General features: G+C 40.7%; 1 protein-coding gene across 4 annotated transcripts in view; it reads right to left on the bottom strand.

Annotated features, from left to right (window-relative positions):
• Positions 1-14,265, bottom strand: part of Il18rap (interleukin 18 receptor accessory protein) — a 33,311-nt gene extending 19,046 nt beyond the window's left edge. The window contains exons 1-5 of one of the 4 annotated variants that reach the window (XM_046420042.2): positions 13,996-14,265; positions 13,186-13,388; positions 9,259-9,423; positions 8,460-8,781; positions 8,182-8,365 (exon numbers count right to left, since the gene is read on the bottom strand). In XM_046420042.2, the coding sequence (XP_046275998.1) occupies positions 8,182-8,365; positions 8,460-8,781; positions 9,259-9,328 (576 nt within the window). In that variant the 5' untranslated portion in view covers positions 9,329-9,423; positions 13,186-13,388; positions 13,996-14,265. Of the gene's footprint in view, positions 1-8,181; positions 8,385-8,459; positions 8,782-9,258; positions 9,424-13,185; positions 13,389-13,995 lie in introns of those variants that run through there. The other 3 variants (XM_046420043.2, XM_046420041.2, XM_046420044.1) reach the window with 3 other exon arrangements.
• Positions 14,266-14,829: the final 564 nt, after the last annotated feature.

Below are 14,829 nucleotides of genomic sequence, written 5' to 3'. Positions count from 1 at the left end.
TTCATTCGATTCCCACTGCTATTTCTATGGATCAGGATTCAAGTTCAAAAACATCAACAGGGTCCCAGTAAGGATACCATATGAGCAACCCACAGCCTTCTCTTTAGTCTAATCCTAATTATACAACAAAGAACTCTCTGGCACAGAGCTTCTCATCATTCACTAATATACCCTTTGGTTTTCTGTTTCTGTTGCCTATGCTGCTCTTTCTTGCTAAGTGTATCTTCATGATCATATGACAACATTATACTTACCTTCTAGGCTAATGTTTATCTTTTAATTGCAAAAATGACATATTATGGAAATTACTGATGGTGGTTCCATTGTCAATCTCTAGCCAGGGTCTTGAGTGAATTATTAAATTGATGGCTTGTTGTTACTTACAAAAGGAAGTGGTGGTTACTATAAGAAAATTTGTATTCACTGACAGCGATTACATCAATATCATCTCATTTTCATTTATAATTAAATACTTAGACCAGAGGCTCAGACAGACAGAGTGGGCATACCATATTTTCATTGGAGTGTATAATTTGGAAAATACTGTAATGATCTCCCTGTTAAACAAAATATACTTGTGGGCTGAATGATAGGCTATTTTGGTGCCATTCAGTTGATCAAGCAATAATAATCCATAATAGTGGATTCATGGACAAATGCAACTGGAGGGACCCCTCTGGAACCAGCCGCTGAAAACTCTGTCCTGGGGGCTAGCTTTCTCAGTATTTTTACTACTGGCTTGAACGTTCACATAGCATATTTGCTTATTTCATCTGTGGCCCTTACAAATCTGAGAATGCTAGCTACTGTGTTGGAATTTAAAATAAGCATTCCATTTCGTTGACACATACAATGATGAGGTAAAACCAACAAATTAGCATTTAATAGGATTAAAATGTGAAATCAAGACAAAAAGCTACAAATTCTACTCTATGATCATGAAATTGAGACTGCTTGAGGGAACTACTTGGTTGAAATTTTTTTTTGGTACTGGAAATTTAACACAGTGGCCATCAATCATTGAACCACATCCCCAGCCCTTTTTAATTTTATTTACTTATTTATTTTGAGATAGGATCTCCCTAAGTTTCTGAGGCTGGCTTTGAACTTGCAATCTTCCTACTTTGGCCTCCTGAGCAGCTGGGATTACAGGCATGCACAGCTACACCCGGCTTGATTACAATTCTTATGAAAAAGACCTGCTCACTGGGTCTTTCAGCCTTATTATGGGCTACTGAAAGCCAGAAACAATTGTTGGCTGCATCAATGTTCTGTTCAGAATAAGGAAAGAAAGAGTTCCTCTGATTTAGCATTGGTTAGATAACTAGTGAATTAATGTATGGAACAGGTGTCCAGGAAATTGTCCAGGATTGTGGAAGATGTTCACCATGAGACAACTGAATAAGTCAATGTATAAACTTTGGAAACAGCTTTCAACAATATGAGCTAAATTATCTGTATTTCTTCCATACTTAGAAACACTTTTGTGTGTGTGTGTGTATGAGGCGGGGTAGGTACCAGGGATTGAACTCTGGGGCACTCAGCCACTGAGCCACATCTCCAGCCCTATTTTGTATTTTATTTAGAGAGAGGAGCTCGCTGAGTTGTTTAGTGCTTTGCTTTTGCTGAGGCTGGCTTTGAACTCATGAGGCTCCTGTCTCAGCATCCTGAGCCGCTGGGATTCCAGGCCTGGGTCTAGCCAGTCTCAGTACACTCACCAGTTCTCCATGGCACTAAGTCACACAGTGCCAGTTACCATGAAACATTTACTGTGCAAAGTAGACCAGAAGGAAATGAAAAGAAGAAGTGGCAAGTCATAAGTAAAATTTCCATAGAGCACAAGGCTCAGAAATTACCTGACAGCCACGTCACCATTGTGGCAAATGAATTTGGCATATGACAGGGATTGTCTTGGACCACAAATGGAAATGTTATTCAGGGCACAATGCTACTAATAGTAGGTCACAAAAGTATCCCCAAACCCCATATCTTGGTACACTAGGCCACCTCAGAAGAGATTCTCCCACTGTCTTGTGTTGTAATTTTGCATTGTGTCAAAGATTTGCTTAAATGAAATCATAAAAATGCTGTCTTGTTACATGCAATTATCATTTATAAACAGGCTATGCCAAAGCTATTTTCTCATTATATATCTAGAATTAGGAAAATATGGAGAAAAAATTATTGAATAACTTACTTTAATTATGACTTATCAGTCATTAAATAATTAAGAAATTTCAAGCACAGGGACTCAGCCAGGCCCCAGAACTCTCCTTGAGCCTTTTCCAGGCTAGGGGCTAGCAACTGAACAGTTATTCAACTAAGCCTCAGTTATTCTGCTTGGGCTGACATAGACCCTGAGACAAGGCCAAGTCTACATATATAGCCTTTACTTCTGTGCACTCTGATGGGACAACCAGCAACCCCAGAGACCTCACCTATCCCTGGAGCCTGTTGCATAGCCCTACCAGCTACAGATTGCAAACAACAGTACCTCCCAGCCATGGAGGACAACCTGCCACCTTGCCTGATCAGAGACAATCACAAAGTCTTGGCAGCAGCTCCTCTGACCAGAATCCAGGCAGTGGTCTCATCAGACCATGGAGCACAGCTAGCAGCTCCATCCAATCTTGGAGCACAGCTAGTGGTCCTGGCCCACTAGATTATCCTGCTCCGGAGTTGACCTATCTGAGTTGTCAGCTAGCCCATCCAAATCCCAAGATAGACTAAATAGTAAAGATCTGTCAGCACCAAAGATCAAAAGCTGTGATGACTGTCTCTGCAAATGTAAAGTTCCCCCAAAAGCAACAGATCACGAAAAATCATGGAAATATGACAATACCAATACCAGAAGAAACTAACAAAGCTCTGATAATGGACCTTGAAGAAAAGGAGATATATGTAATGACTATGAAATAATCCAGAGTAATCCTCTTTAGCGTGACCTTGTTAACAAGGTCAGACAATGAAAAGAAATATGTATAGGAAATGAATGAAATTTCAAAAGCAGTTTGTGAAAAAAAATCAGAGTTTGAAAATTAAATGGAAACAATCAGAGATTCCTAATTAAAATGATATAAATAAAGAATATAATGATAACTAAAAAAAGAAAAGAAAAGAAAATAATGTCTTAAATTTTCCCAGATCTGAGAAACACAACAGTCAGTTACAGGAAGTTCAGAAGCCTCCAATCAAATTTAAATCAGGAGGAGTTCATTTAGAGATATCAAAATCAAAAAAGGAAGATAAGGAAAGAAAGCTAAAAGCAGCAAAAGATGAGACATATCACATTCCCAGCTATCAGAAGAATTATCTGCAGCAACCCTGCAGGTCAGGAAACAGTGAGATAAGCTATTTAAAGTGCAATAAAACAAAAACACAACTCAAAACGAAACCTGCCAGCCAAGAATATGTTGCCTAGAAAAGCCATCTTTCAGAAATGAAAGAGAAATAAAAACTTTTCCAGTCAAAGAAAACCTAAGGGAGTTCATTGCCAACTGCTACAGGGAGTCAGTCCTGTAAGCTGAAATGAAAGGCTGCTGGTTAATGAAAAAAATATGAAAGTGAAAAACCTCAATGGCATGAAATACATGGTCATCTTCAGAATACCCTAATACTGTAAGGGTGGTACATAAAGCAATTTTATTTCTACTGTGAAGGTTAAAAGACAAAACTGCTAAAACAACTTTAGCTACAATGATTCATTAAGGGATACAAATTCAAAAGAATATATAAATTTTGATATCAAAATCAGGAAAGGAAGATGTTAAGGAGCAAAACTATAGCTTTTGTATGCGATTAAGGTTGTTATTAGCTTCAAATAATTTGTTAAAAAGTTAAAATTTTTAGGGTGAGCTTTGTGATATCCATAAAAACTGTAAAAAATAAGGATTCTCAGCACAACACCACAAGAAACAGACAAAACATAAATAAGGAAGAGAGAAACAATAGGCCCACAAAACCTGAAAAATGAATTACAAAATGGCAGTAGTATGTCCTTACCTATCAATGATTACCTTAAATGTAAATGGACTAAATTCTCCAAAAAAAAAAAAAAACCAGAGAAGATTAATGAATGAGGAAAAATATGATCCAATAAATTTAAAGCCTGCTTTGTCTGATATCAGCATAGCAACCCCTGCTTTCTTTCTTTGGGTTTCTATTTGGATGGAATTTATTTTTCCATTCCTTCACTTTTGGTCTATGGTTCTCCCTCCTAGAAGTTAAGTCTCCTATAGGCAACATGGGCAGATTTCTAAATGCACGTGCATCAAAATCCAAATGCCACTTTTCCATAAACATAGAAGACCGACCCTTAAACTCATATAGAATCACCATAGACCCCAAATGGCCAAAACAATCTTGACCAAAAAGAACACGTAAAAGAATAAAATGGGATCTTTATCTCACATCATGAATAAAAATAAGCTCAAAATGGATATAAGACCTGTTGTTATGGAACTTCTAAAAAAAAAACAGAGAAAGCTCCAGGACATTTGCTGAGCAACAGTGTTTTAGGAGATGACCCTGAAAATACAGGCAAGAAAAACAAAACTGGACTATGGGATTGTATGCAGCGAAAAAGCTTCAGCACAGCCAAGAAAACAGGAAACAACTCATAGAATGGGAGAAAATGTTTGCAATGGGCAAAGGACCTGAACAGACATGTAGTAGTAGTAGTAGTAGTACCAGGAATTGAACCCAGGGGCACTTAACCACTGAGCAACATCCCCAACCTTTTTTTCTATTTTACTTATAGACAGGGTCTCACTGAGTTGCTTAGCGCCTTGATTTTGCTGAGGCTGGGTTTGAACTCATGGTCCTCCTGCTTCAGCCTCCAGAGTCACTAGGATTACAGGCATGTGCCAAGGTGCCCAGCTCCTGAACATACATTTCTGTTAAGAAAACACATGTGGGGCTTGGGTGGTGGCTCATTAGTAGAGTGCTCGCCTAGCATGCATGAGGCACTGGGTTCAATCCTCGGCACCATATAAAAACAAACTAATGTGTCCACCTAAAACTAAAGATACATAGATAAATAAATTTTTTTTAAAAAAGAAGACATATGAATAACCAAAAATGTGTTAAAAATGCTCAGCCTCACTAGTCATCAAACAAATGAAAATTAAAACCACCTTGGGGGCTGGGGATATAGCTCAGTTAGTAGAGTGCTTGCCTCACATGCACAGAGCCATGGGTACAATCCCCAACTTCGCCAAAACAAAATAAAACAAAAACCACCTTGAAATATTACCTCACACCTATTAGGATGATTTTTATAAAACACACCGAAATGACAAGTTTGGTCAAGAATGCAGAGAAAAGAACCACTTTAGCATGGTTGGTGGGAATGTAAATCAATACAACTATTATGGAATATGCTATAGAGATTCCTTAAAAAAAATAACAATGGAACCACCCTCTGATGCAGCAATCTTACTCCTGTATGTGCATCCAAAGGAATCGAAATCAGTTTGTGGAAGGGACATCGTGCTTCCATGCTAATTGAAGCTCTATCCACAATCGCCAAGATGTGGAATCAACCCAGTTACAGACGAAGGCATGAAGAAATGTGGTAGACAAACACCAAGAAATAGTATCCAGCCTTCTCAAGAAGAAACCCTGTAATTTGTGACATGGATGAACCAGAAGACACCATGCTCAGTGACATAAGCCAAGCACAGAAAGACAAATAGTGCATGATCTCATGTATATGTGGAGTCTAAAAAAAAAAAAGCTGAAATTATGGAAGTAGAGAGTTGAGTGGTTTTACAAGAAGCCTGTGGTGGGGAGGGAGTGGGGAAATGTTGGTCAAGATGGACAGGAGGAATACATTTTGAGATCTCTTGCACAGCGGGGTGACTGTATTGTGTATTTCCAAATAACTAAGAGCCAAATTTCAAATGTTTTACCATGAAAAGTGGTAAGTAAGCAAGGGCGTGGATATACCCATCAGCTTCATTTAATAATTCTGCATAGTATACATATATCAAAACATCCCCTTCTTCCCCAGAAATATAGGAATTATGATTTATTAATTAAAATGATAAAATGGTTGAAAATGATTATTTGAAAAACACACGCTAGCCTGAATTTTTGTTGTTTATGAAGGTGTTCTAGAGCCCTCCAGAGAGACGTCCCCAAATCCACAGAGTTGTTTCTGTGGTATACTCAGCACATCTGCTGGGCACCCCAGTACAATTTCAGGGATTTCCACAATGTCATCTTTTTATCCACTCAGCCGGTGTCTGCTTCATTTGTTCAGAGAAAGGGTTCTGAGGTGTGACCTGGGACATCTGAGACTTGGGGTTCAGCATGAAGGCAAGGGCCACCAGGTGCTATTGATGCTCAATGTCCTCACTCCTCCTGGTGTGCCACAACCTCAAAGTCCACGACTTCCAGACCACCATAGGCGTGTGCGTGTGTTTGAGCTTACACACCCATGTGCAACTCATGAAACATAAACCGAACCAAGACCTGTCCAAATCTGTCACAATTCTAACAACGGTCATCGTTTGCCTTTCACCATGAAATACATGGTGAAAATTGCTGTCAAAACCCCAGAGAGCCGGGCTTGGTGGTGGTGCATGCCTGTAATCCCAATAGCTCAGGAGGCTGAGGTAGGAGGATCACCAATTCAAAGCCAGCCTCAGCAACTCATCGAGGTCCTAAGCAACTCAGCAAGACTCTGTTCTCAAAATAAAAAATAAAAGATCTGGGGATGTGGCTCCGTGGTTCAGCACCCCGGGTCCGATTCCCAGTATCATCCCCTGCTAAAAAAAAAAAAAAAAAAAAGTGCCAGAGAAGTGAAACAAAGCTTCCTTTTGCAAATGTCATCTGGCTTTAGGGTCTAGCTTATACAGCAGCATGTGCAGAGAACTAGAAACTACAGCGTGGCTTGTGCTCAACTGCAAGAGCAAAGGGTGTTCAGTTCAGGTGTACGATTGTGGACATGCAAACACGTTTCCATCTGACTATGGCATCACGACTATTTCACTGGCTTGAGCCCAACCCACCTTGTCAGCCAGTCATCCATCAAGGCAGGTTATGAATATTTGGAGCCCAGGGGAGTTTTGTTCTTGAGAGAGAAATGAAAATAATGAAGAGAACCACCAGCTCTTCTTACCAACCTCATGTTTGAAGTTATCATGTTCTTTAAATTAAAATTTTTCTTGGTATCATTGTAAAATACCACAAGCCACATCATTTGCCTTATTTCTGTAATGAATTTAGTGACACCTGTCCTCACGTCATCACAGAGTCCCAAGAACCAAGTGAGGGAAGGTCTTCTTTCACCATTGTAGCTGTACCCCCAGGAGTCTCTCATGAGTTTTGTGGTGGCTAAAATCACCAGGTAGATAGATTACAAAAGGTAGCTAACTTACCTTCTTTGACTTCACTCAGAAAATATATTTAAAAACATACTTTATGTTACAAACATATATTGTAAAGCCAAATTAACGTTTTTGTGTGATTTCTAAAGTCTTGTTCTTGCAGGAGTCAACTGGGATCTATTCCCAGATCCCACCCCCCAGGGGTGAAGTGTGATTGGATTCTGTTGCCTGAGATGCCTAAGCAGCATTTACCTATCTGTTAGCACTTGGAGAAACTATAAACCATAAAGTAAATGTAAAGTGTTCTGGTGATGGAAGTTTACTCACATAATTCATAACTCAATATCATCATGAAACTTGACCTTGATCCTTTTCTCTTAGCCCTCCCAGCCAGCTATCATGGATTTGTCCAAACTGTCCTCCTTGAGGCAACCTCTTAGGAAAAGTATTCAATTTTCTTGTTTCTTTTGTAAACCTTCAAGCCCTTGAAGGGTGCCCCTACCATTGGCAATATCCGTTGCTTTCCAAAAAAAGCAGAATGAACTCACCTGTCTTCTACTTAGACACCCTTAGGTTTATGTCTTACCCAAATGTGTGAAATACTTGCATGTTAGAAATTTTTCTGGTGTTGATCAAAAGGATGAGTCTGAGAATCCCAATGTTGTGCTCTCTTCTACATAGGACCAAGACCATTTTAGAATTGTCAGGTCTCTTGCTCAGGTACAGGGACAGCATTTGGGTCATTCTAGACCTCAGGTTCTCAAACCCACATTTCTATAAAGTACTTAAAGAGTTGTTACCAGAAAAAACAATGCTCTTACATCAGTTTCACGGAATTCATTCTCACCTGGTACCAAGTCACCTCTGGACTCTGTTTTTCATTTTGGCAGCTGAGACTGGGACAATAAATGGAGTCCATCCTACCAAGAAGTAGGTATTGCTTATGTGGCTTAGGGTTCTCACAGGATGAATTTGCCTGGGGCTTAATTTCCAAGACTGTCTTGACACAACATGCCACATCCTGGGGTCTCCTAGGAGATTAACAAGGTCCTGTGAACATAGATATTTTATTTAGGTAGTAAGGCTTTGATGATACTTGCAGATAGGAAAGCATCCGGGACATACCTAATCCTGGGTCCACAAATATATGAACCAGAATCATTCATCTCTGGGATCAAAAAGCGAAGCATAGTCTTGTCCTGAATGATATGCGGATATTGGTTAGTAATTTCCTCCAGTGGGTCTCCATTCTGAGGTTGTAGGTACCAGAGGACATCAGATGGGTCTTTACTACCACTGCAGGGAAAGTATTCAGGGTCTCTTGTTGGTGAGGGTTCACTTGTCGGGTAGAAGTGGGATTTCTGCAGTTCTGGTAAATCACAAAATAAGACAAATTCCTCTTCACTCTCTGTGGAATATGTCCAAAGGAGTCTTTTGGTGGAACAATCTGACAATCACAATAAACAAAGCAACTCAGAAACACATTAGAAGATAGAAAGCTAAATTACATTTAAAAAAAAAAAAAAAAAAAAAACCTGAAGTAACCAAAGAGTACATCCCTCTGGGTATCTATCTTCTTCACTGTGCCCATTTTGTAGGAAAAAAAAAAAAAAGATGTTCATGTTCTAATTCCCTTCCATTGGGCTTCAGTGTCGCCAGTAGAACTCTGACATCCTGTGAACGACAGCTGGGCCATCGATCATTCCTTTCAGCTACTCCCACCCAACACCCAGCTATGGTAACTGGGCTCCCCATGGGCGCTTGGAGTCCACTGAAAGCGGTTCACCCTAATAACTCTCCCACTGCCGTTTGAAGAGTAGGAAGGAAACGCTGTGAGTAAATATATCACACTGCTGATATCATCTGTCAACTTCAGGCTTTGACCACAAGGCTCAGTGTTAGCATGAAAAGTGAAAACCCCTACCTGAAATATTAAATTCTGTGATCCTCTCTCCTGCGACAAGCCAAAGAAATGTCCAAGCCCAATAGAGCATGACTCTCCTGTGCTCCCGTCATCACATCAGGAGACCCACCCCGTTGGCAGTAAAGAGGACGTGGAGGGGCTCGTTTCCGAGTATCCTCTTCATTTCTGAAATGGGAAATGGAGAAATCGGAACCAGTGACCAAAATGCAAGTCACACAGGAAGCTTTGAAGGGCAGGTCCCACCCAATGAGCCTCCGCATACCCAGGGCTGTGTGGGCACTTTTAGTGGTGAGAAGCAGCCTCTTCGTATGTACCTAGAGGAGGAGGAAAGGGCACCAGTTACCCCCCGGACCTGCCCACCATATAGTAGGTTCTTCTAATGCTATTTTCCCCACGTGGAATTTTTTCTTTCTTTTTTTTTTCTTTCTTTTAATGTTCTCATCTAGTGTGCACATTTCCATGAATCATTTGGAAAAAGTTAAGTTCATATTTTTTCCAGAAAAGATTGCCCACATTATATGAAAATGGCTGATTCTTCCAAGTTAACGAAGCTAGAGATACGGCTTCTAAGTATAAAAAAAAAAAATACTAGTTTACAATAACTATTATAGAAAAAGGAAAAGGGAAATTGTCATTGGTCATAGCATCAACCTGGTCTTCTTGGATGTAAAGGTGAGAAGTTCTTCCCAAGAGAGACTCAGAGCTGGGAGCTACCATGCTGTGTCTGTCCCCTGTGCTGATAGCGTAGCCAGGGGAACTTTCAAACACCTTATAAGTGATGAGGAATAAGGATATGGAATAGGTAATGTTTGGTTATTTATTTTGTTTTGAACAGAAAATAAAAGTGTTGGTTATAGAAGAGTCTGTCTATGTCTTCTAGAGCTCTGAATGTTGACCATTAACATAAAAATAGCCTGTGTCTTGTCTCTGGGATTATGGGAATAAGATGAGTTTCCCAAAATTTTGGCTAAAAATCCCCCCCTAAAACACTCCTGTAGTGTCTCAGCCTCTTTAAGGGAGGTGAGAGCAAGGGATAAATGGTATAGTCGCTGTCTTCAAGGGTCCATCACAGTGTGGAGGACAGAGTAAAAGAAACAATTATTCTGATGCTTGTTAAAATGGTGAAGACTTTATTCAAGACTATCGAAATAGGGGAGAGAGATCAAGGCCCACTCCCGGTGCAAGGATAAGTGGGGAGTTATAGCCAAGGAGGAGGGTGCAGGTCAGTGGGTGGGAAGTTAGCAACAGAAATGGAAAGAACAGGGATCCCTACTAAACCCATATAACAGGATGTTGCTCAAGGCAGGTCAAAGATATCCAGGGTGGAGATGAGGAACTTAATCAAATATCAAGGTTAATTCTCTCACACAGGTGCATAGGTTGGGGGGACTACATAGCGGTGTACTTTGTTCAGACTGGCTGATCAGGCTAAAGATAGGACAGGTGCAGAGGTGGAGGCTTGGAGAAGAGAGCTCAGAAGATCCTGACCAAAGTTTGGTCAAGGAGAGAGTCTCTGTTTACACAGACACCCAAATCAACAATTTTAACAACATGCAATAAAGAAATAAAGTCCATTGCTAAAACGGAAAGAGAGGGAGAAAGAGAAAGAAGAAGAAGAGAGTAGATAGAGGAAAAGAAAGAGAAGAAAAGGTCCAGCAAATATCCTTATGGTCACTCTGAAAGTTCCCTTTAAAAATTTTTCTCCCCAGCAGATGACATAATCAAAATCAATCATCAATCAATCAATCAATCTGAGGGAGAGGGAAGGCCACGGGGATCAGTAGCCCTGGCAGAGAGGCAGATTGAGCTCCTTGAGGAATACCAGCCATTAAGAGCAGGCTGGGGTGAATGGAAAGGAAAACTGACAAACCCCAAAGAAGAAAATCAGAAGATGGAAAACACCTGACAGTGAGACAGACAAAAGGAGGAGCGACTAGAAGTGAGTGTCAGAAACTGCAGAGTCAGGGATGAGAAGGACTGAGCAGGGGCCTCGGGTTGGGGCCAGAAGTATTGGACATTTATATCTGGCTGATGACCTGGCTTTGTACCAAGAGCGAGGGTGTGACCCAGAGGGATGATTGTTAGTCATGGGGACTAGGTCCACTCTGGTCTTTGTCCTCACTTGTGACTACTGGTGGCTTTTCCTATCAGAACTGCAATCCATAAATTAGGCAGGATGAGACACCACCTTGGAAGATGGAGTGACCTCCCTTGCCCTCCTTTCCTTTGCCCACCAAGCCTCAGGAAGAATGATCTTCTCCACCTCAGTCACCAGATGCACGCTCCTGAAGAGCAAGACTGAGCTTCTCATTTCATGATAAAAACCCTCACTGGCCCCCACTGCCCATGAGGTTGAGAAGTGATTCCATGCACCACCCACATTCCCAGTAGGATATGTCTCTCACATGCCCTCGTTCTGATATTTTCCTCAAAGACACCTTCCCTGACCACATGGATGAAGAAACTCCCACTCCATCCCTTCTTTGCCATGACCCAGCACACAACCATCTCTCTGATTATTCTTTTACATTACTTTTTTCTTAGGATGCATTCTTGTCTAAAAATACTCATTCTTAAAAGCTGTGTGACAACAGGAACCGAGTACCTCTTTCCCTGTGGGTCTTGCACTCCCTGTCCAGGCACAGTGCTGTGCAAATAAGAGGAGCTCAGGCACCGTTTGTTCAGAATTCATTACACTGCCACCTAATTGTGGTTCTCCTCGCCTTGTCTTCCCACTAGACTGGGAACTCTTTAAGAGCAAGGGTACTGTTTTATAAATCACATCCATGCTTACTGCAAAGTAGAAGCCAATTCCATTGAACAAATGAAAAATGCTCCAGGAGGAGTCAAAACAGACGCATATCAATCTATTATGACAACTCACTCTCTATATGAGCATAAGTCACTTACACTTTCTGGATTTTCATTTTTTTTTATCTGCAAAATAAATAATTTTCACTGTATCAGTATTCCTCAACCTTAGAGCTAGCTCGAGAATTATGATTTCTGGGAGTTAACTGATAAATCTTTTTTTTTTCTTAATTTCTCTGACATGTGAAACATGGGATTAAATGATTGCTAAAATCATCTCTACCATTCTGCAATTCCATGTCTCAATGTCCAAGGCTGCAGCAAACCAATGGCCTGAACATCCAGCCCTTGGGAATTTCCATCCTCCATGAGATGACAGACACTCCCTACATGATGCATGCACCTGCTGGCCTCCAATCTCGGGTTCCCTGGGTCAGTTCCAGGCTGCAGCTTCGCCTCTGGGACTGTGTTTCTCAAATTATTTTTATTGGAAGAACAACCTGGAAAACTTGTTACAAATGTGTCTTCGTGGGCTCCCCCAAGGGCTGATTAAATTAGATTCTCAGGGAGAACAATGGATCTACTTTATAAACAAGTGTCTAGACTCTTGACCCACAAGTCATCTTTGGGAAACCCCTAGGAACAAGAACAGAGCCTTAGGAGATGGGCCAGCCCCTGAATCATAGTAATTGTTGCCATTTCTGGTGGTCACAGCACAGCACAGCACAGCACAGCACAAAACAGGTCCATTCTGAAAATTCTATTTAAATGGAATAACAACCTGAATGATGTGTTTTTCAATGTCTACTCTTTCATAAGACCATCTAATGTCGAGGTGCTGTCATGCATTTCTAGCATCATCAAAATGTTTCTGGGAATCAGAGTATCATGCAAGCAATGGGTATTCCATTTGTTAAGAATTGGACAACTTAAACCAAGCAAGGCTGCACGTTCTGTTGATGGGAATAAAATGACAAAGTGACACTGATCATGTCGTTCGTTTGCACTCTGGTCACCTGGGGGAAGATGGGTAGTGACTTTCTCATTTTACCAATGGACCACCTAGGTTTGCATTGCTAGGAGTAGTGGTCTCCATTACTAATGATACTCACATACCTGGTAAGTGTTAGAAGAGGGATTCAGATCCAGATGTAGAGGGTCTCGGAGCTCCTGATTTTGTCACCATCACATGCTGTTCCTCACAAATGGAGATGAGAACCAAAAGAATGACTTTGGAAATCTGCAGGCTGTCTCTCCAGAGCGTTTTCCAGATGTGTTTTCAGAGTCCAGTTTCTTTTCGGGGAGAATGAAGCCTTCCCCTTCAGACAATCAGGGGGTACCTTTTCAGTGATTTGGGAGGAGAAATAATGAACTAAAACTTTCGTTTACCAAAGGTCTGACAGCAGGAGAGAAAGAAGCTGGAGAAGGCAAGTCTGCAGCCCAGAAGAGAAGTCTCATCCTTAGGGGCGAGCTCACGCAGAGACAGAGATACATGGGGAAAGAGTGAGTACTTAATTCAACTGATACTATTATGATTCTCTCATGGCCCATGGTAGCTTTACAGCCCATTGTCACTGGATAATAGGTAGAGAAATGTGTAGCATCTGCTCAGAAATGCTAGGGTCGAATCAAGAGGACCATTTGAATTTGGCAAATATCTTGAATCCCTCCACTTTCAGCCCTTCCCATAAAAAGCTTGAAGCACTGTGGAAAAGTTTTGTTTATGACCACCAGCTGTTTCGTTTAAAGTAAAGTCCCCATACATGTGGAGTTACAGATGTTGCTGAGATAGCACATCCATTATTTTTGAGTATTTCATACAAAAACAATTGTGTCAGCAGTTCATTTGGACAATCATTTAAGCTCTTTTCTCAACTTATATGTTTGTATTAGGAAATATAGTGAGAAAATGTACTATTATCTTACCTTTATTTCCTCTTCTTAAGACATGAAAAAAAGAGGAAGGAAACTTCAAGTCCTTATATCATTGACTGCTGGCTTTTATGTCTGAAGAAAAACATGTGGAAGGTATCCATTTTCAAAAAGTTCTGCCGTACTTCTTCCTAGCCAGAGAGATACCTGGAGAAGACAAGAGAGCAGTCTAACTCATGCAGTTTGGGAAATAATGAGTTATACATGGAGAAAAAAAGTAAGGTTTCAGTATTGTGGAAACAACCTTTAGCATTATGAATTGTGTAGTCATACAGGAAAAAAAATCAAATTAACTACCTCTGTCAGTAGAAGGAAAAGTCCTGAAGATGAAACATCAAAAACTCCTCTCAGGCCAGCCTCCTTGATAAGAAAAGGTTTGTGGTTGGTTTAGTTGAAAGAGTGAGTAAGCTTGCTTCCTTTACGAGAATTTCCTGTACAGAATACTAGCACCCAACTCAATTTCTCAACTGTGAAGCTTTCTATTTTTTTTTTCTTTCTTGTAAAGCTAGTCCTTAACAATATAACCTTTAAGATCAAAGGTAGACCTGGGTGCGGTGGTGCACGCCTGTAATCCCAGTGGCTCTGGAGGCTGAGGCAGGAGAATCATGAGGCCAGCCTCAGCAATAGTGAGATGCTAAGCAACTCAGTGAGTCCTGTCTCTAAATAAAACACACAAAAAAGGACTGGGGATGTAGCTCAGTGGTCAAGTGCCCCTCAGTTCCCCAGTACCCACCCCCCCCCTGAAAAAGATAGAGTCTTTATTGTGATAAAAATTTTAATTAAAAAATCTCTCCAACACCATTTATCTGAACCAATAATTTCTTGTTA

Source organism: Marmota monax, unplaced genomic scaffold, assembly GCF_021218885.2.
Source record: "Marmota monax isolate L192 unplaced genomic scaffold, Marmota_monax_Labrador192_F-V1.1 WCK01_AAM20220418_F8-fsc00178, whole genome shotgun sequence".
Lineage (NCBI taxonomy): Eukaryota > Metazoa > Chordata > Mammalia > Rodentia > Sciuridae > Marmota > Marmota monax.
Note: the sequence above shows the minus strand (reverse complement) of the source record. Positions and strands in the feature narration are given on the sequence as shown.